We start from the raw sequence: 19,521 nt of genomic DNA on the forward strand, positions 1-19,521 counted from the left end.
AGATATGTATACTTTACCCGCCTAATTGTTATGTATCGTAGTTAACTCCTTTGAGCCTGTAATCCTGTTTTTTTTGGCAACCACATTACAAGCCTTATCCATTTGTTTGAATTAACCATCTATTTGAACCATTGTAACCTCTCATGAGCACTTGAATTGTTATGAACTTTGTAAAAGTTAAAGTGTGGGGTGATTGGTTTGGCTTTTGAGTGGAACCAATGAAATAAGGAGAAAGGTGCACTGATTTGAAAGAGCAAGAGCCACTTGAATTGACAAAGAAAAGAAAAAAAATAGTTGCATTGCTGTGAAAAAAAATATATTCTTTGATAGTGGTGACTCTTGATATAATTATGCTTAAATAATTTGGGAGTTGATGTATATTGATGTGAAGTTAGAGTTTGGCTTGACATAAGTATGGGGTTTGAATGTTAAAGTATATGTATTAAAGTGCTAAGGGAGGTGTAGTCACTCTTATATCTAAATGTATCCTACCTGTCCCGTAGCCTACATTACAACCAAATAAAGTCCTAATTGATCCAAGATTGAATGAGCTCGATTAGTGGAGTAGTACACTACGGGCAAGCTTATGGTGCATTTTTTGTGGCATATGAATGTTATTTCTGAGAGTGAGTGAATTCTTTCTATCTTGAGTTCCTAAGTGTTCTTAAATTTTATTGTGTGGAACTACTCTCTTTTGTTGTGTGAGGGCACTTGATTCATGAAAGAAAGGTAATGTCAGTGACCTCTATGTTAGAGTAAGTAGGTGAATTGTGAATAATGCGTGGTACTTATGAGTCAAATCTTGAGGTGAATATGTTACGCTTTTGTGCTTAGTCTATTTTAAATACTCTTGGTGTGATGAGTTAGGAGAATTGTTTAAAAAGGCCGTGTCTATAAAAAAAAGTGTAGTTTGATTGCTCGAGGACGAGCAATGGTTTAAGTGTGGGGTGTTGATGATAGGCTATAATTACGTATTTTAGTCAATTATTACACTCTAATTTACTGTACTTTAGTTGAGTTTGCCCTTTAATCGCTAGTGTTTTGCACTAATTGTGTGTTTTATGCCTTGTAGGTGTGATTCCGAGCTATATAGATGTTATGGAATAAATTTAAGTGGTTTGGAGCTTTGAAGTCTGAGTAAGAGCTCAAGGAATTAAGCCGGGATCGCGTTCGGGGATCAACGGATGATAAAACAACAAAACGAAAACTCGAAGAGGCATATTGCGCACTGTCTAGTAAAATAGACATAATGTTTTGCTCAGAACTCCATTTGGGATCTATAATATATGGTTGGAAATATAACGCAAAGGGATACAACTTTCATGTTTTACGTTTTTCCAAATTCCAAACGGAACAGGGTGAAATACCGCGGTTACGATAGGACCGCGACAGAAGGCAGTCGCGGACAAATGAAGAACCAGAGAGGGTGTTTGGCCGCGGTTCCGGCGTAACTGCGGTGGAACCGCGGCAGGATGCGTAAATTTCAGGGACCAAAGTGCAAAACACGGGATTTTAAGTCCTAAACCCTATATTAAACCAAGGAAGTCGGCCAAGAAAAAGAATTGGACATATTTTTGACATAGATTTGACCTAAGGAGGCAGAGTCACAATAGGAGCAAGGCTTGAGAATTCTTCTACAAGTTTTTTCTTTCCTCTTCCTATTTTTCATTGTTGGTTATGACTTTTAGTATTGTAGTTTTACATACTATTATGAATAGATAATTTGTTATCTAGAGTTTTAATAGAACCTTTTGTAGGATAAATTCTTGTTATGTTTTTATATAATTGAGCCGTAGTATAATCTCTATTTGTTCAACTACGTTCTTATTGTAGTTAATTGAAGAGCTCTCAATTAACTGTGCCTATTTAGTATGCATAACTCAAGAGAGAGTGCATATTTAGGTAATTGTTGAACAACACCGCTCCCAAAGTATATGAGGGATCAATAACCGAGGGTTTAAAGGTGGGATTAGGGATAACGAAGCCTTGGGTGCGATCTGAAGTGAGTTGTATTAAAAGTCAGCTAGCGTAGCTCGGGAGAGTGCGTCTAGTAAATTGTCATAATTACTCGGGAGAGAATTACAACACGCAAAGTGCTCATGATCGGTAGAGAATACTTAGGCGAAATTATAGAAGACATAGAGGGAAGGATTCTGACAATTGGGGAAATCTTAACTCTAGACTTCCTTAATCTTGTCTCTAACCCTTAGTATATTTAGTTGTTAATTTAGTATTTTAATTTGTTAGTTAATTAGTTAAACACAAGAATCTAAATATCTATAAGTTAGGAATTGTTCAAGCTTGTCTTCTTGGTGATAGTGAACAGTTGTAGCTAAACCTTAGTTCTCTATGAGATTCGACTCCGGACTTGTAAACCTGATTATATTTGCAACAACCGCATTGTCCTTTTTATAAGGCATATTTGGACATTATCAGTCTCCTTAGGGTTCAGCTCGATGGGTGTTAAGTATTGGACTTAATGGGCTAATCTGAATTGGGCCAAAAATTGGGCTTTAAAACTCCTAAATTGTGGTCCAACACCTTAATTGACTCCTTTCAAAATAAGATAAAAAAACTACACGATGCAAAAGTTAATCCTAATTAATTAAACAAAACTATATTAGAACATGAAACTATTTTTGTATTTTCAAGATTATATAAAAAGTAAAAAAATAAGGTACTATTTTTGTATATTTTTTATTTAAATTTATGAAAGAACATAAACTAAAATATTTTTGTAATCTTTATTTTGTGACGAAATAAAGTAAAAAAAAATCAAAATTGGTTGAAATAGCTATATTAGACCTAACTAAATATTTTACGCTAAAATGGGTGAAATTTCGGGGAGGGTCAAAAATCACATTTCTACAGCTTTGGGGCGGATTACTCAATTTCCTTATCGGATAAGTCGTTAACCCGCTAATAATTTTATATTTATACCTTTATCCATATATATATATATATATAAAGTAACTAGTTTCTCGACACGTGCGTTGCACGTGTGTATATCGACTTATATAATGCATAATTTTGTAAAATAATATTAATATTATTAAAATAAAATTTTAAATAAATAATCATACATGAAGAATAAAGTAAAAGTTTAGTTGCATGTTCAATGTAGATCGTCATATATGGTGACTTGTTTTGGCTGAGGTAAAGATGTTTCGATATCATTTGAACCTACAAAAATAAAAATAAAATTTAACAAGATACATGTGATAGTTTACTATTTTAATTTCATGAAGCAAAAACATGTATGAAGCATACTTTTTGATAGATTGATTTTCTTGGTGTATGTTTTTTTCATCCGTTCCGGTTGTTCGATCGTGATCAAGACTCTAGTTATCGATATTGATATCCTTTTGCAAATGAAACATAAAGTTTTCTTTTCAATATAAAGTAGGCCATGTGAGAAAATATATTGTGAAGATCCAACCCGGTAATTGTTTGACCATATAATTTATTTATTGTCCTTGCAAAACATAAAGGAATTAGCAGCTCTAAATCTTGCAATAGCATTACAAGTCATCCGACCACATTAATTAGCTAATAAATAAAAGAAGATGAGCATTCTCTAGTCAAGTATGATAAATTTTATGATAAGCATAACACAACATCCACGCCGATAATGAGATGCATTGTAGCAATGGGTGTAGCCACATACAATGAAGGGTGGTCCGTTTAACACCTTCCATACTATGTATATAAAAAATTATATCGGGAATACAAATCAAAAATTACTTTTGATACATGTATATTAAATCTCGAACACCCTTAGCAAAATTTCTGGTTTCGCCACTGCACCGTAAGTATATAACTATCATATGATATGAACAACCCTTAATCCTATTAATTGTGAGGTAAGGAAGGACTCTAAACTCCATGTTTATATGTATGCAGTAGAGAAATGATGCACCTTTGTTATGTCGAAAAACAAAGAGGTTTGCATCAACGAATGACAAAGAAAGTATTTTTGCTAAGGTTCCATAATATATATCTGATAAATACCATAAATTCACCTCTATATATGGAGGTCTCATATAATACATGTAGAGGCACGCACATATACAATATTAGTATAATTTCACGTAGCATCATCTCTATAGAAGCAAATGACTTATTTTAGACCCAAATCAATGGCAAGAAGATATAAATTTGTACACTTACCTTCACCAAAGAACTCTATGGCTTTACAATGGAGGATAATCATTTTTTTATATACTGATCATCAAGGCTTTGTTCTCTTTTTTAAAAGCCAACTAATAGTTTCTCTGTTCTTGTTTGAAAAGGCGGACACAGTTGATAACAGAATAAGAAAAAGGAACATGCAGTTAGAAACTATTCGGAACATTAGAGACTAATATGATTTATATGAAGGATTACAATTCCTTCAATTGAGTAAATCATGCTAGAAAATTGTAATGAAAGTATGAAAGAATGTATATAAGCAAGGTGTTTTAAAGAAGTAATCTTCACTCTTCAGTATAGTATTTCCTCGTGCAGTAGAAATAGTTTTGAAAAATCTATCCCTAGGATAGGATACCCATTTTAGTTTCTTCACGATAAATTGATAGAGTGATTTGAGAAGAATGAAAAATTGATAAAGTTGGCATAAAAAATCTAATAATTGCATTGTTACTTCTCTACACCTTGACAGTTGACAATAGAGACAAACATTTAGGCAAGCTTTTCTCCCGTTGCGTTTACTGAAAACCAACGGTTAAACTATTTTTGAAAGAGCACTTAGTTGTTAATAAGAATAAACACAACCTTTTAGAAAAGCCATTTAAATCAAAACGTTTTTTCCTATTTAAATGGTATTGCTACTATATTATTCTTAAATATTTTTAGAAGTATAATATTTAGGTAAATAAAAGGGCAATTTAGTAATTTAACTTTTAACTTTAGTGGTTCATGCTTCTAATATAATATAGATATCGATAGATATAGATATATATATTTTGATGTATGATTGAATTTGATGGTAAGTAACAGATGTACACCTTGATGTATGATTGGATTTGTTTGATTTCCTATGGAAATAATATTTAAAATCATGTTGGAGAGTAAACCTTGAATATCACATAAGCAGATGATTATTCTTCTTAATCAGGCTACCGATATCATCAATTTGTGATAACAGAGTGGTGGCGATTTAGCCGAAGCCTATATAAAACAGATCCGTATATTGTGTTGCCATTGTATGTCATCATTTTATTTGCTATCATGATGTGGGAAGCAACATGTGTAGAGTGCATATGCTTAAGCCACAATCTTGAACTATGATCAACAAAAGATGTTGATCATCATTGCCATCTAAGAGAAAAAAGAGCTTTATTTTACAAGAATCTTCTTAGATTGAGAAGCCTCTCTCTCTCTCTATGTACATGAAATAGTTATTTGTGGCACCACTAAAACCAATTGGATTATATAAATGCTCGACTAGCGCGAGGCGAGCAACAAGGAAATGTAATGTTTTACTCCACAATTTTTCTTATATAGAACAATATCCGTATATTGTGTTGCCATTGTATGTCATCATTTTATCATGATATGGGAAGCAACATGTGTAGAGTGCATATGCTTAAGCCACAATCTTTAACTATATGATCAACAAAAAATGTTGATCATCATTGCCATCTAAGAGAAAAAAGAGCTATATTTTACAAGAATTTTCTGAGATTGAGAAGCCTATCTCTCTCTCTCTCTCTCTCTCTCTCTCTCTCTCTCTCTCTCTCTGTATATGAAATAGTTATTAGTGGCACCACTAAAACCAATTGGATTATATAAATGCTCGACTAGTGCGAGGCGAGCAACAAAGAGATGTAATGCTTTACTCCACAATTTTCCTTATATAGAACAATATCCGTATATTGTGTTGCCATTGTATGTCATCATTTTATCATGATATGGGAAGCAACAGGTGTAGAGTGCATATGCTTAAGTCACAATCTTTAACTATATGATCAACAACATCATTGCCATCTAAGAGAAAAAAGAGCTTTATTTTACAAGAATTTTCTGAGATTGAGAGGCCCCTCTCTCTCTCTCTCTCTCTCTCTCTGTACATGAAATAGTTATTGGTGGCACCACTAAAACCAATTGGATTATATAAATGCTCGACTAGCGCAAGGCGAGCAACAAGGAGATGTACTACTTTACTCCACAATTTTCCTTATATAGAACAATATCCGTATATTGTGTTGCCATTGTATGTCATCATTTTATCATGATATGGGAAACAATAGGTGTAGAGTGCATATGCTTAAGCCACAATCTTTAACTATATGATCAACAAAAAATGTTGATCATCATTGCCATCTAAGAGAAAAAAAGAGCTTTATTTTACAAGAATTTTCTGAGATTGAGAAGCCTATCTCTCTTTCTCTCTGTACATGAAATAGTTATTAGTGGCACCGCTAAAACCAATTGGATTATATAAATGCTCGACTAGCGCGAGGCGAGCAACAAGGAGATGTAATGCTTTACTCCACAATTTTTCTTATATAGAACAATATCCGTATATTGTGTTTGCCATTGTATGTCATCATTTTATTTGCTATCATGATATGGGAAACAACAGGTGTAGAGTGCATATGCTTAAGCCACAATCTTTAACTATATGATCAACAAAAAATGTTGATCATCATTGCCATCTAAGAGAAAAATGGACTTTATTTTACAAAAATTTTCTGAGATTGAGAAGCCTATCTCTCTCTCTCTCTATGTACATGAAATAGTTATTAGCGGCACCGCTAAAACCAACTGGATTATATAAATGCTCGACTAGCGCGAGGCGAGCAACGAGGAGATGTATTGCTTTACTCCACAATTTTCCTTATATAGAACAATATCCGTATATTGTGTTGCCATTGTAAGTCATCATTTTATCATGATATGGGAAGCAACATGTGTAGAGAGCATATGCTTAAGCCACAATCTTTAACTATATGATCAACAAAAAATGTTGGTCATCATTGCCATCTAAGAGAAAAAAAGCTTTATTTTACAAGAATTTTCTGAGATTGAGAAGCCTATCTCTCTCTCTCTCTGTACATGAAATAGTTATTAGTTGCACGCTAAAACCAATTGGATTATATAAATGCTCGACTAGCGCGAGGCGAGCAACGAGGAGATGTAATGCTTTACTCCAAAATTTCTCTTATCTCTAATTCTAACTTTTTTTTATTGTCTATTTAATTTAGCCGATAAATCGCCCGCTAATCGCTAATTCGATACCAATCCGCTCTGATGTCTTATTCGATGGTTAGCGGATTACTATATTTAAAGAACCGATAACCGAAAAGCCAAACCGTTAACGTCTATATCCGTTTCGATCCTATCAATAAGCACTCTAATGCCAATACAACAACAACAACCACCTAGTATAATCCCACAAGTGGGGTTTAGTTTGATAAGCACTCTAATGCCAATGCCACACAAAATGCGACATAGGAGTTTACTTTGATTAGTTTTTTTGTTAGAAAACATAAGAATGAAGTGAAATTATGTAATATTTGAAACTATAGGGGAGATTTATACAATTCTCAAATAACAAAAAGAAGGAACAATGTTCAGAGCAAAAACCCTAGACAGAAAAGGGTTTTAGAGGTAGCAAAGCTGCAGACTCTGAGATTAGCTTGAGATTTTTGTAGAAGCAAAAATGGATAAACCTATTATAAATCTGGACAAAGGTACAACATGTACTGCTTGGAATTATTCGGGTCAGAGATTAGCAGCTGGTTCTACTGATGGCAATTTGTCCATCTTTGATTCTACTGACCCTGCTTCTTCTGTTTTTAGTTGCTCTTCTAAATTTAAGGTTCGAAATACTTAGTTTTTTCCTCTGCATTTTTTCCTATTAATTTGCTTATCTGTCATTTTAATCATATTTTATAGTCATATGTGTCTTTGTTGTAATGTTTGTGTTTTTTGGACGATTTTTCTTAGTACATATTTGAAGTTTTTGTAGTGGAAAGGAAAAGTCTTTGGACATAAATCCCCTTTTGGGAAAAGAAAAGAATTATGATGTATCCGAGTTGGTTTCGGACCATTTCATTTGAGTTTTGCATTGCTATTTCTGGTCTCTGATGAGCTTCGTGATCGCGGGAGGTGCATCACAATTGCGAAGAGTGTAACTCTACAGATAATGTTGTAGCAATGTACATCAAGCCTCCCTAAGAATCTAATCAACTGTTTATACATGTAGGATTGGCACATTGAACAAAAAATACAACAACTATGCATCAATTCCAAGCTAGTTGGGTTCGGCTATATGGTGCAGGGTTCATATAGGAATTTGCACTTTTGCATAAAAAATAGATCAATTATAACTATGCATCAATCCAAGCTAATAGGGATCGGTTATATGGGATAATAAGGTTTCATAGAGCCAAAATAGGAGTTTTGGCTTTGTTCCAATTTCTCCTATTTCTTAAGCTGCCAATAAAATGCAAAGGGGGGCACACATTCAAAACTTCTTTTTTCCTTGCCTCTAATTTGGTAATCCTCTAACCAGTGGCGGATCCAAAATTTTAAACTGATGGGTGCTCGCCGATAAAAAATCCAAAAGAAGATGAAAAATGAGTTTAGTTGTGGGTGTTCACTCTATATTTAACTAACTATTTTTATAATTGCCTATGTAAATTTACTAAATCTGGTTAAAAGTAATGGGTGCTCAAGCACCCATAAGCCGGTTAAAAGTAATGGGTGCTTGTCCATGTACATCCGCCACTGCCTCTAACTTGCTAGCGTATCTGCAACTGTATAGGAGATCACCAATTGAATGTTGAAGACTGATATATTAATTACCACTGCTCTGAAGGGAAGTCATAATGTAATAAGAGAGGATTCATGTCATCCTCGTGCTTCTTGTGGAGGCATCAAGTACCATAATCTTGTTAAGAAGTTTACATAGGAAAAACTGCACAAGTAGTATTATCGAACTATGGCCAGAAAGCGGCAAGTTGGGATGTTAGTGGTCTGTTTTGCAAAATGTTGAATTTTCGAGGATAACTAGGTAGAAGAAGAAGAAATAACTATTCCAGATCAGTGAAAAGTTAATTCCTTTTTTCAGTTGGGCAGCTTTACTGAAAACTCTTTTGCGCTAATGTAATTTAAAAGAATGAGTATGAAATTGAAAATGTAATGAATTATATAAACTATCTTCAGAAGGAAGAGGAACTGTAATTGGCTTAGTCCTTTTTGTTTTGTCCAACTCTAGCAATGACGTAGTGCCGAGCAGTAAGCTTAGAAAAAATTTCTTTTGCTTACCTATCAAAAAAATAATTGTGATTATAAAGTAGCCTTAAATTCTTGAACTGAAGTCTATGGTTTTGCATTTCCACCTTTTACATCTTGATTTAGGTGCATGAATCCAGCATTGTAAAAATTATTTGGGCTCCACCAGAATATGGAGATGCAGTTGCATGCATTTGTTCTGATGGAAGTTTGTTGTTGTGGGAAGAGGTGGTTGAAGGTAAACACATTTTTCTTCTATACTTGTTGATGAAATGGTTATCATGAAGCTAAGTTGTAAACACTATTATGTTATTTGTACCTCTCCTCTTTTTGCATGGGGATGTTTTGCTGATGAAAGCAGATAGTCAATGTGAAATCTTTGGTTTCATTTGTGTGAATCTCCAGAGACAGGAAAATGGAGCAAAGGAAAACTTATTCTCTGTTCTTCCACGAATGTTTATGAAATATTGAGAAAAAAATCTAAAAAGAAAACTTGATATCGAATTGCAGATCATTTTGGTTCTTTGTGGTATTTATTCTTTCTTTTCTATTGTTTTTTGCAAGAGTAAATGTGAAGAAAAATCTTTACCTTAAATTCTTGTTAATAATCTTTGTCCCCTACTATCAGTAAAACTATAATCTTGATCTTATCCTGGATTCGCTTTTGTGTCCTTTTTTAATCTTTTATTTTCTAGTTTTACCTGTAATATACTTCTCAAAATTTTCTTCTGACAATAGTTTCTCCTGCTTTTGTTTTATTAAAACTTAATCAGAACCTTACAATGAGTATCTATTCTTTAGATTCAGAGCTGCTTCAGTGGAAGCTGTGCAAATGCTTTGACAGAATCTCATCTCAAGTTCTGGATGTTAAGTTTGGAGTCTCCAAGACAAGTCTGAAATTGGTGAGTCTGAATTAGATTGGTTGTAAATGTCTATGATTTGGCATTATAATGTGATTGTAGCTGTTGAATAGCGGAGTAAGGCTTGGGGTGGGGGAGAGGGGGAAGCAAAGGATTAGAACAAAGGAATGGTATCTGTGTTGTGTATGACTTGCTTAATGGATTTTTTTCTTCTTTCTTCTTCATGTCTATAGTGCTTTAGAGGCATTATGATGAGATTACTCGATAGTCATGAACAATCTATTTTTTAATGTGTCTCTGCAAAAACAGTAAAAAGTTCTTTTTGCTTGCCCTCGACTGAGATGACTTCCTCCGTCTTCTCTTTTTTTTCTCTTCTGGATTTTTGCTGCTTCATTGTTTCCGTTTGGGGTTGATTTCTTGTTACTTCCTAGGCGATCTGCTACGATATTGTTCTTTTATTGCTTAGAAAACTTATATCGCATCTATAATTTGTTCAACAGAACTGGTACTTAATTTTTGTTTGTGAAGTTGTTTAAAATGAAATCACCTCTACTAAGCTGTTAATCGTATAACACCTTACAATGCCAAGGTTGCTTCTTTATTTGTGTTAATTATTGCAGTTATCTATATTACTTGTTGCAAAACTGAAACTTTTTTGGTAGTGATGAGGGTGAATTGGTCTTTTAATTTACTTCGTGCCTAAGTCCTTGTGAAGTTGATTGTGTTCATTAATAAATTCATCTGGAAGGAAAGAAGGGGAGCATCTATGAGGTAAGATGTTGCCCGATACAATCTTCCCACAGTAAAACTCTGTCATAATCTGCTTGAGATACTTGAGAGAGTTCTTCAAGCTATTGATTAGGAGGCACATAACGCAACTATAGGTTAATACTAATTAATCACTGTTTTTTGTTATTTGGCTCTAAGAATTGTCTAGAATAAAAGGGAAAAAATTGCTCTCTTGAACAAGATCACATTGGTACTAAGTTAAAAGTATTCCCAAGTTTTTTTCTCTTTCCTTTTTGATGTTCTAGGAAAGATCTCTAAGACTACTCCAGCATTCCTCTTTCTCGGTGGGAGAAACATTTGGTGTTTTAATACTTATCAGCATTTTGTTTCTACTCTATAATTCATGGATTAAACTCATCATATGTTTAGATTCAAGCATTACAAATATCTTCCTTTTTATATGTTCCATTAAACTTGGTTTTTCAAGAAGTAAGTTGTGTCTAATTTGCAAATTTGGCTTGCGCTCTTCTTAGGTACTTATTTTGGAGCGATAGGAAAGAGTCTGGTCTTCCATGTCATTCTTCAGAAAATCTGGCTTCCTCTTAAAATTCTTTTGTATTTCTCAGTCTAAGAAGAGGAGGAGAGGGGTTGCCTGTAACTTCCTGTCCCTCTCTCTCGTTCTTTTGGTTTTTATTTTTGGATAATTGTCTAACATAGTTACTTTTAGACTTAACAATTGTTTTATGTGTAATCTTACGGTTTTATGAGTTATGCACCTCAATGACATGTATACCTGAAGGGAAGGTGACTAATAGCAATTTTGGACAATTCAGAAGCAATCTGAAGGTCAGTTATAGGGAGGGATCAGCTCCACTCTACTGTTTATTGAAGTTTTAGTATTTGGTAGAAAGGGTTTTGCACAGATCTAAAGTACAAGATGAAAAAGAAGCTTATATTGCTTGGATACATGATAGAGGAGAGGAAAAACAATTGGCTGGTGCACCAAAGCTCTATTGGTGTACAGCTGCTGTTTCTCGTTTTAGCTACAAGTGAATTTGTTTGGTTTGCTTGCTTTTTATAATTGACAATATGAGATGCCGAAGTGTTATAAAAGCCACTTAAATGTGTTAGGTGGGGATCCTCATTGAGGAAGGTTATAAAGCAGAGCGGTCAATGTATAAATGTACATTGTAGTCTTGCTTTATTTTAGTCGCAAAACATTTATGGGGCCTTTATCTGATGTTATGTTTCTCATTTTTTCTTCTATTTCACTGGATAGGCAATGTTGAGATCAATCTGCTTGATCCAGTGACTCTTGGTTTTCTGTCATTAGCTTTTAGCGAGTATGAATACACAGAGTCATTTTGATGACACATCATTATTTTATTTCCCATAGGTTGCCGCATATTCAGATGGCCAAGTAAAAGTGTTTGAGCTCCTAGATCCATTTGAATTGAAGAACTGGCAGCTACAGGTATATTATCATCTATGTCTGCTTTCCTTTCCAGAAAAGAACTTGTTCTAACCAAACTCTGGAAAATACGGCAATCACCTTTCATCTTGTTATTTGGTCACATATCAACATTCACTTCCTAGTCGTGGTTTTGATCATGGTCTCTAAAAAATGATCTTTGTTTAATTTTGGATTGAGAGCTCCAACCGAATCAGAGGAATAGTGTTATTCTGCTTATTTTTGGCAATTGTACAAATTCCAAATTCTACTGGTGGTTCTTTGGCACCAAAGCTTGGTGTGCCCTATTGTTGTGTGGTTTGCTGGTCACCAACCATTACCGTAATGTGTATTATAATAATATCCTCAGCAAGCTCCCCATGTCTTTGCTCTTTTCTTCATGGTGTACTTTCTTAATTCTTAATTTCTGTTACCTTCTTGAGCTGGTTATCCTATATAGATAGCATTGTAAGCTCTTTTGACTACATCTTGTAGATGACACATTATATATGTTACTGAAAATTGCAGAGGCTAACTTTTAGTCCTCTTTCTGTAGGCTGAATTTCAGAATGTCATTGAATCTGTATCTAAATTTGGAAACGTCTCATGCCGATCTGCTTCTATTGCTTGGAATCCTTTAAAAGGAGAAATTCAGCAATCAAGCTTTGTTTTGGGTTTTAATTCCGACATGCCACAAATGAACTCCTCCAAGGTATGTCGAGTTCCTTTCTTTATGTTACTTTAAGGGTTGCGTTCTAAAATCCTTAATTGGTTCTATTTACAAAGTTTTTCTTCATTAGTTAAAACTTGGCAGTGCATTTATTGCATTCTGATTCTTGTTGATTATGAGTAAAGGTTAAGCTATTTTTTTTTTATGAAGAGTAAAGCTAGTTATGCAACTTATATGTATTTTTTGGGCATTCATAAAGTCGGAAGAGGCAATTCTTGAAATCTTAAGCTGCTATCATGCAGTATGGTCTTAAAAGGCTGCTAGTATACTTGGTCTCTGGTGGGACATATGTAATGTTATCATATCATAGATTTCTACAGGTTTGGGAATTCGATCAGGATCATCAGAGATGGCTTCCAGTTGCGGAATTAGCTTTACCTGCAGATAAAGGCGATCCAGTCTCTACTGTTGCATGGGCACCGAATATTGGAAGGTTCTCTCTTGAAATCATCTTCGTTAATCATTTATAGAGCATATATGAACGTCAGCAGTGGTACTAGGGAGTTTACAAAAGATGTTTCTGTAGTCTTTCCTTTTTGGCCAAGGTTATTTCTAGCCTGAAAGATCCACCATTAATCAGAACGAGTAAGGGATTTCCATTGTACATACTGTGCTTAACCCACAGGCAGATGTCTGTGCACATTTAAGGCATATATGATGCAGATCTTACTAATTGAATAATTATGACTTCCTCAGAACTATTTAGTTGAGTGTACAATGTCTGCTTCTTTTTGTTTATTATAAAAATGCAGATGCTATACACTGAAGTAAACTGTTGGCTGAGAGGAAGTTATAATAGTTCAATGATTAAGAGGCTTAAAATTGCTCAGTGCTAGAATTCACGGGTGGTTTCTGAAGTCCTGCAATGCAAAGAAAAACTTATCTGTTCAGTTTGTTGGATGCACTTTCTAACTTAGAAGCTTCCTTTTTCAGGCCGTACGAGTTAATAGCAGTTTCTACTTTCAAGGAAATTGCAATATGGCATGTTGGATCAAATCCTGACCCCGATGGAAGGCTCTCGGTGGAGAAGGTTGCCACACACTCTACTCATGACAGCGAGGTACCTAGTGCACACTCTTTAGTTTAACTGTTCCCTTGTAAATCAATTAATGTTTTAACCTCAATTTAGTAGAGTCACTTGTAGTTATCTATTCTGAGTTTTTTGGTAGGGTAAACTTTGACTAGCAAGAGACTAATTTACACATTTTATTATATACCATATTTGATTTTTTGTCATGCAGGTATGGCAGATGGAATGGGACATGAGCGGGATGACACTTGCTACTACTGGAAGCGATGATGTAGTTCGCTTGTGGCAGTCTGACTTGAATGGGGTTTGGCATGAACAAGCGGTATTAGAGCCCACAAGCTAGGCTGCTTGAACAAGAGGCAAGAACCCAGTAAAACACAAGATTCTCTGGTGGTTATCGACGTTACCAATTGGCCACTACGCATATCATTTTGTAAAGCTAAGCGAGTCCCTGCTTTGACTGTTTCTGTGGGTGGATAACATAGGCTTCAACTCTTGCATTGTAAGTGGTTTTCCGTAAAGAGATTGTGGCAAGTGGTTATATGGAAATTCCCAATATGACTGTTTATCTCACATCAAAAACTTGTTTGAGCCCATTGTTTTAGTATGGAAAATTGGCGTACAGGTTATTTACTATTATTATTCATATCCAATTTGACTATTTGGGCAGGCAGCATAAGCCTTGTTTGTCTGATTGCATCTTACTGATGTCCGAGCTGAAATTAAGCTACTCTGCAATATGCAATCTTTATACTTAGTTTCCATCGCTAGATGCTTAACTAAAACTATATGCAGTTAATTAATCAATTGATTGATCAACTAGGCTTTAAAGTTTAATCTTAATACAGATTGGAGTTGGTATATATGTTTCTATATCCATTTTTTTCTATTTGAATAATACCAAATCTACTCATAGTCTAGAGAATATCAAAATTGACACCATAAGGGCTTGTTTGGTACGAAGGATAAGGGAGAATTAATCCCGGAATTAAATTTGAGATGAGTTTATCTCATTTTAGGTTGGGATAAAATTACGGTATAATTAATCCCGGGATTGTAGTGTTTTTTTATCCTTATGGAAAGGTGGAATAACTAATCCAGGATAATTAATTTTGGGATAATTTGTTTCCAACCAAACGACCCTCAGGAGTGGTCATTTGCATGTTAATGGGAGGGAGAAGCAGTGACAAAGTCAGGAATTTACTCAAGGGTATTCAAACTTGAAAGAAGTGAAAAAAATTCTCCGATAAAGAGTGTTCAATATACGTTATATGCCTCTAAAATATAATATTTTACATATATACGCAGTGTAATTTTCCAACGAAGGGTGGTCAGTTGACCACCCTTCAAAACATGTAGCTTCGCCCCTGGGGAGAAGAATTAATGTTGGTGGGCTTCAACAATTGGATAGTTGCCCATATGAAGTGTTTTCTATAGAGGCGGATCCAAGATTTAAACTTAAGAGGTTCAATCAGGTTCAATCCTGCACTAAACTCATTGTACTGTTGAAATTTTGGGTTCATGACTAATATTTATTGAGAACTTAATAGATTTTTACATATATATATTCCGCGTTAAAAATTCTGGTTTGTATGAACTCATAGCCAAAAGACTACATCCACCTATGATTTTCCGTTGCCACTTGCAAACAATGATGCCACCCATGAAAAAGCATTGTAGAACTACTTCTAGTCACCACTATTCTCTTGTTTTAAATCTTTTTTTAGCCTTCTTGTTGCTTTAAACAATTTTATTCTACTTGGTGTCAAATTCTATTCTTATTTGCAAATATATTGATGAATATTCAAGTGTTTCTGCTAGAATGTTCTTGAGTTTCACTCAGTAGCTTGATGTCAGATGACTGGAAGCTCAAAAATACTAAGCTATATTGATACAAATACTATAGTTCTTGTTAATTTATACAAAAACGTCTATACTACTACTTCCAAAAGGAAGAAATCATCAACCTTAATGAGTTGATTTAGTGATCAAAAACCCAACTTTTCCTCTTTATTGTTCCTTTTTGACATTACTAATTTGAGTTTATCTGAAAAACTCTGAGTTATCAAATGGGAAATTTGGATCTAACTCCACATGTTCAAGTGGAAACTCCAAGCCAACAATTGGAGAGCTTGTTGATGAAGTGTTGGCAGAGAATAAATCAGGAAGATCTGATTCTGAATGGTGTAAGCTGTGAATTCGTCGCGAACCATTCATTTGGCAGCTAGGTAATGAGAAGTAGCTTGATTCTGGGGTTGTAGGAGAGACGAATGACGGCGAATAACCTCCTACCAAATTGTCATCAACTTGAGACACTTGAAAATGCAGGTTTTCGTCTACGAAACCAGAGAATGTAGGTGAAAATGGGAAGGAACATGTTGTCTCTTTCTTGTTCAAGTCATTAGTATTCACTCTCAAATTTGCTTGTAAGTTCGCGAGCATCTGGTTTGATTGTACTATTTTTGGATTGTTGGCTTGTTTCTTGAATTCATGTTTCTCTGGTGATGTTGGTTGTGCAGCAGAGTTAAATGCTTGGTTGCAAGTATGTGAACCTTTGTATGTGATTTCAAATAGTGCAGGATCATCATCAGATCTCTGCACTTGCTTTGTTGCCCAACAGTTTTGCATTAGTCTATATGTGCATCTGTAGTAACTCCTGCAAACATGAAATCTTGTCATTAGTACAAAGGATACTAAAAGGGCAGCTTGGTGTAGTAAGCTCCTGCTATGCGCGGGGTTCGAGGAAGCGCTGCACCACAAGGGTCTATTCGCAGCCTTACCCTACATTTCTACAAGAGGCTGTATCAGGCTACACAACCCAAGCCGTTACTCGAGCATAGTTGGCTAAGATCTTTTGGACTCATATAACTATGAGGCTTAGGACTAACTCAAGTCAATTCGTAAATGGCATGAAAACTGGCTAGCTCTTATAGTTCCAACATATTATATTGGAACTCCAGCACACGGAAAGTTTTCAGCATGCTAAATTATGGAGCTCTTGCGTATCAACTTCCAGTATATTATGTTGGAACTCTAGGACATTATGAAATTCCAGCACATTATGTACTCATGTAAAAAATTTGAACTCCACCATATTATGCTGGAATTTTTCCATATTTTAAGGATGTTTTGGTTCAGATTTTATCTTTACATGAAAAAGTGATAAAATTTCGATTGCTTTTGAAATTGTGGCTATTTTTTAATTATGAGTAGTAAATCTGGCTATTTTTTAATTTTTCCCGATCCGCTGACCCTTGAGGTTGGGCTGAGCTGGCATTTTCAAGGCCATTTAAATGAAGAGCCGGCCCGATATCGTATTACATGGCCCGTCAGGGCTAGGTTGAGTTGGACGAGTCCGTTTTGACAGCTCAACAAGAGAGAATTACTAAAAAGGTACAAGAAAAATTGAAATTTTGAGTTAAAATTTTCAATTTTAATCTAGAATGTTTAAAAAGTTGATACCTGGGATATTTAGCACCAAGAATGTCTTTTTGTCCATACTTTCTCCAACTATATCCATCATCAGTAGGCCCTTCAAATCCATTTTCTGCACTAACTCTGACTTGTTCTGTCCATGTTGGCAACTGTTTTCTACAAATAACCATAAAAAATCAAGTCATTTTAGCTTGAAAAAAATGAACTAACCATCACATTTTTGTAACTAAATTTTTGAATACAAAACATAATCTAAGTCTAACCTCTTCTTTGAAACATATCTCAGGTCTTGATCATTATCTTTGAAATTTCCATTCAAGTCATCAGTTTTAGGACTAATTTCATCAACAGAAATAGAAGGTGGAGGAGCTACTACAACTTGTGGGGTTTGTGTTATTGAATCAGTCCATTTGAGAATTGACAGAGAATTCTCAAATGAAGAAAGAATAATTTGCATATGTAAATGCAATTCTTGAATTTTATCAGAAGAAACTGTAGAGCTGAAATAAGCTCTAAGTTGTTTAGTATGTTCCATCCCTTGTATTAATTCATTGATTAATGAATTGTATTCCCAATTGAAACCACAATCCATTTTCTTGTTTTCTTGAGTTAAAATTAGTAAAAACACAATCTTGAAAAAATGCAGGGAAAAATCAGGTGTTTATGGTTACATAAATAAATGTAGTGAATATTAGAAGTTTCTGAAGAAGGAAAAGAGAAGTTTCTGAAAATATTTTGTGAAGTTTGGTGCATGAAATTTTGGAAAAATGATGATGAAAGTAGAGAGTAGAAGCAGCTTATATTTAAAAGAGAAGGTGAAAAGAAAAAGGTAATGTGGAAAAAAAAAAAATACTCAAAAAGGGAATGGTGAAGTGGAATATAGTTTGAAAGTTGACTGTGGAAAACGAGTTTTTCTTAGTAGACCAGTCTTTGGTCATAATCTTTTTTCAAGTGAAAAATGATTTAGTGAACAAGGTCCAAATACTGACCAATTCAAACTTCCAATACACCCACACCCACACCCACACCCACACCCCCCACCCCCACCCCACCCCACAAAAAAAAATTCTATTAACAACAAATAAATCACTTTCTCCAATCTTTCAAATTTTTTTATTTCTTTCTTTTTCATAATCTCCACGTCCACATAAAATAGATGAGTTATTATCTTCAACTTCTCAGTAGGGAAAGTGGTGTCATGTCAGTATTTTATGGACAGTACATTATTATAAGTTGAAACTATTAAGAGTAAAATGAATTAGGAGACAGATAATTGAGTTGGTTGGGTGAGTGGTTTCTCATATGGGATCTGTGATCGATTCCCCTCACCAGTAGCCTTCTTGGTTAGAGCTCGTCACACCAGACTTGCCTAGTGAGATTTACATTACAAGCTATGGCACAATGGGCAGGTTAACCAATACGTACACGAAGGATAGCAGCAGTCGATTTTCTTGGAAATTTTCTAAAATAAATAAATTATATATATATAAATTTTCTAATTTTTTTTTTTTATATATATATATATACTAACTAGCCTAATCTAAATTGATATTGTTCTTCTAGTAATGCACTACGATGGTTATCGATCATATTGGTAAAATGTTAAAATTTGTAACTAGTCGAAATTACTCTTATTTTTGTTGATATATCGATCAATTAATCTAATCCACATAGGATATAGAGATATACAAACTAGCAAGGAGGTTGAGTAGCAATGGCGACATATAATCCGAGAAAACCCGAGAAAGAGAAATAACGCATAGGATAGACCATAAAAATTTACCTACATTCGATGTTTCCACCAAATCAATGAATAAAATATGAACTTTCATATATTTAACACTTAACCATAGTTAAATAACATGTATTTAAATCTAATTTTTAATTTTTTGAATAAATTATTTGGTTTTCAGCACTAGGTTTATGCCTTTCAGTGAGAACAAAAATCCTGCAATACGCTATTCAAAGGCCACCCTGTACTATTGAATAGTTAAGGGTCCTCGATCATTAACATCTCTAATTCTATTAATTATCAAAAAACAAC

At 34.5% G+C, this 19,521-nt stretch overlaps 2 protein-coding genes and 1 non-coding gene across 3 annotated transcripts; 2 read left to right on the top strand and 1 right to left on the bottom strand.

The window, feature by feature from the left end:
* The first annotated feature begins 7,545 nt into the window (after positions 1–7,545).
* Positions 7,546–14,675, top strand: LOC104233818 (protein SEH1). Its single transcript, XM_009787270.2, has 8 exons — positions 7,546–7,825; positions 9,370–9,481; positions 10,045–10,145; positions 12,229–12,306; positions 12,839–12,994; positions 13,333–13,445; positions 13,946–14,072; positions 14,254–14,675. Exons 1-8 carry the CDS (start codon positions 7,667–7,669, stop codon positions 14,383–14,385), a joined length of 978 nt encoding a protein of 325 aa, XP_009785572.1. The 5' UTR covers positions 7,546–7,666; the 3' UTR covers positions 14,386–14,675.
* On the top strand, positions 10,859–10,976 carry LOC138876696 (small nucleolar RNA snoR104). The gene has a single exon (XR_011402035.1). It is a non-coding gene; the product is annotated as a small nucleolar RNA snoR104 (small nucleolar RNA).
* Positions 14,676–15,904: 1,229 nt separating the features above from the next.
* LOC104233819 (probable WRKY transcription factor 41) lies at positions 15,905–18,229 on the bottom strand. The gene is made up of 3 exons (XM_009787271.2): positions 17,741–18,229; positions 17,505–17,633; positions 15,905–16,698 (listed from the first exon to the last, which is right to left on the bottom strand). Exons 1-3 carry the CDS (start codon positions 18,067–18,069, stop codon positions 16,086–16,088), a joined length of 1,071 nt encoding a protein of 356 aa, XP_009785573.1. The 5' UTR covers positions 18,070–18,229; the 3' UTR covers positions 15,905–16,085.
* Positions 18,230–19,521: the final 1,292 nt, after the last annotated feature.

The sequence above is a fragment of the Nicotiana sylvestris genome, chromosome 8 (assembly GCF_000393655.2).
Source record: "Nicotiana sylvestris chromosome 8, ASM39365v2, whole genome shotgun sequence".
NCBI classification, from domain to species: domain Eukaryota; kingdom Viridiplantae; phylum Streptophyta; class Magnoliopsida; order Solanales; family Solanaceae; genus Nicotiana; species Nicotiana sylvestris.

Coding starts and splice junctions, on each gene's coding strand:
- LOC104233818 (XM_009787270.2), top strand. CDS start 7,667: ATGGATAAACCTATTATAAATCTGGACAAAGGTACAACATGTACTGCT. Junction 12,307..12,838: donor TGAAGAACTGGCAGCTACAG/GTATATTATCAT, acceptor CTCTTTCTGTAG/GCTGAATTTCAGAATGTCAT. Junction 14,073..14,253: donor ACTCTACTCATGACAGCGAG/GTACCTAGTGCA, acceptor TTTGTCATGCAG/GTATGGCAGATGGAATGGGA.
- LOC104233819 (XM_009787271.2), bottom strand. CDS start 18,069: ATGGATTGTGGTTTCAATTGGGAATACAATTCATTAATCAATGAATTA. Junction 17,634..17,740: donor AGATATGTTTCAAAGAAGAG/GTTAGACTTAGA, acceptor GGTTATTTGTAG/AAAACAGTTGCCAACATGGA. Junction 16,699..17,504: donor CTTGGTGCTAAATATCCCAG/GTATCAACTTTT, acceptor TCATGTTTGCAG/GAGTTACTACAGATGCACAT.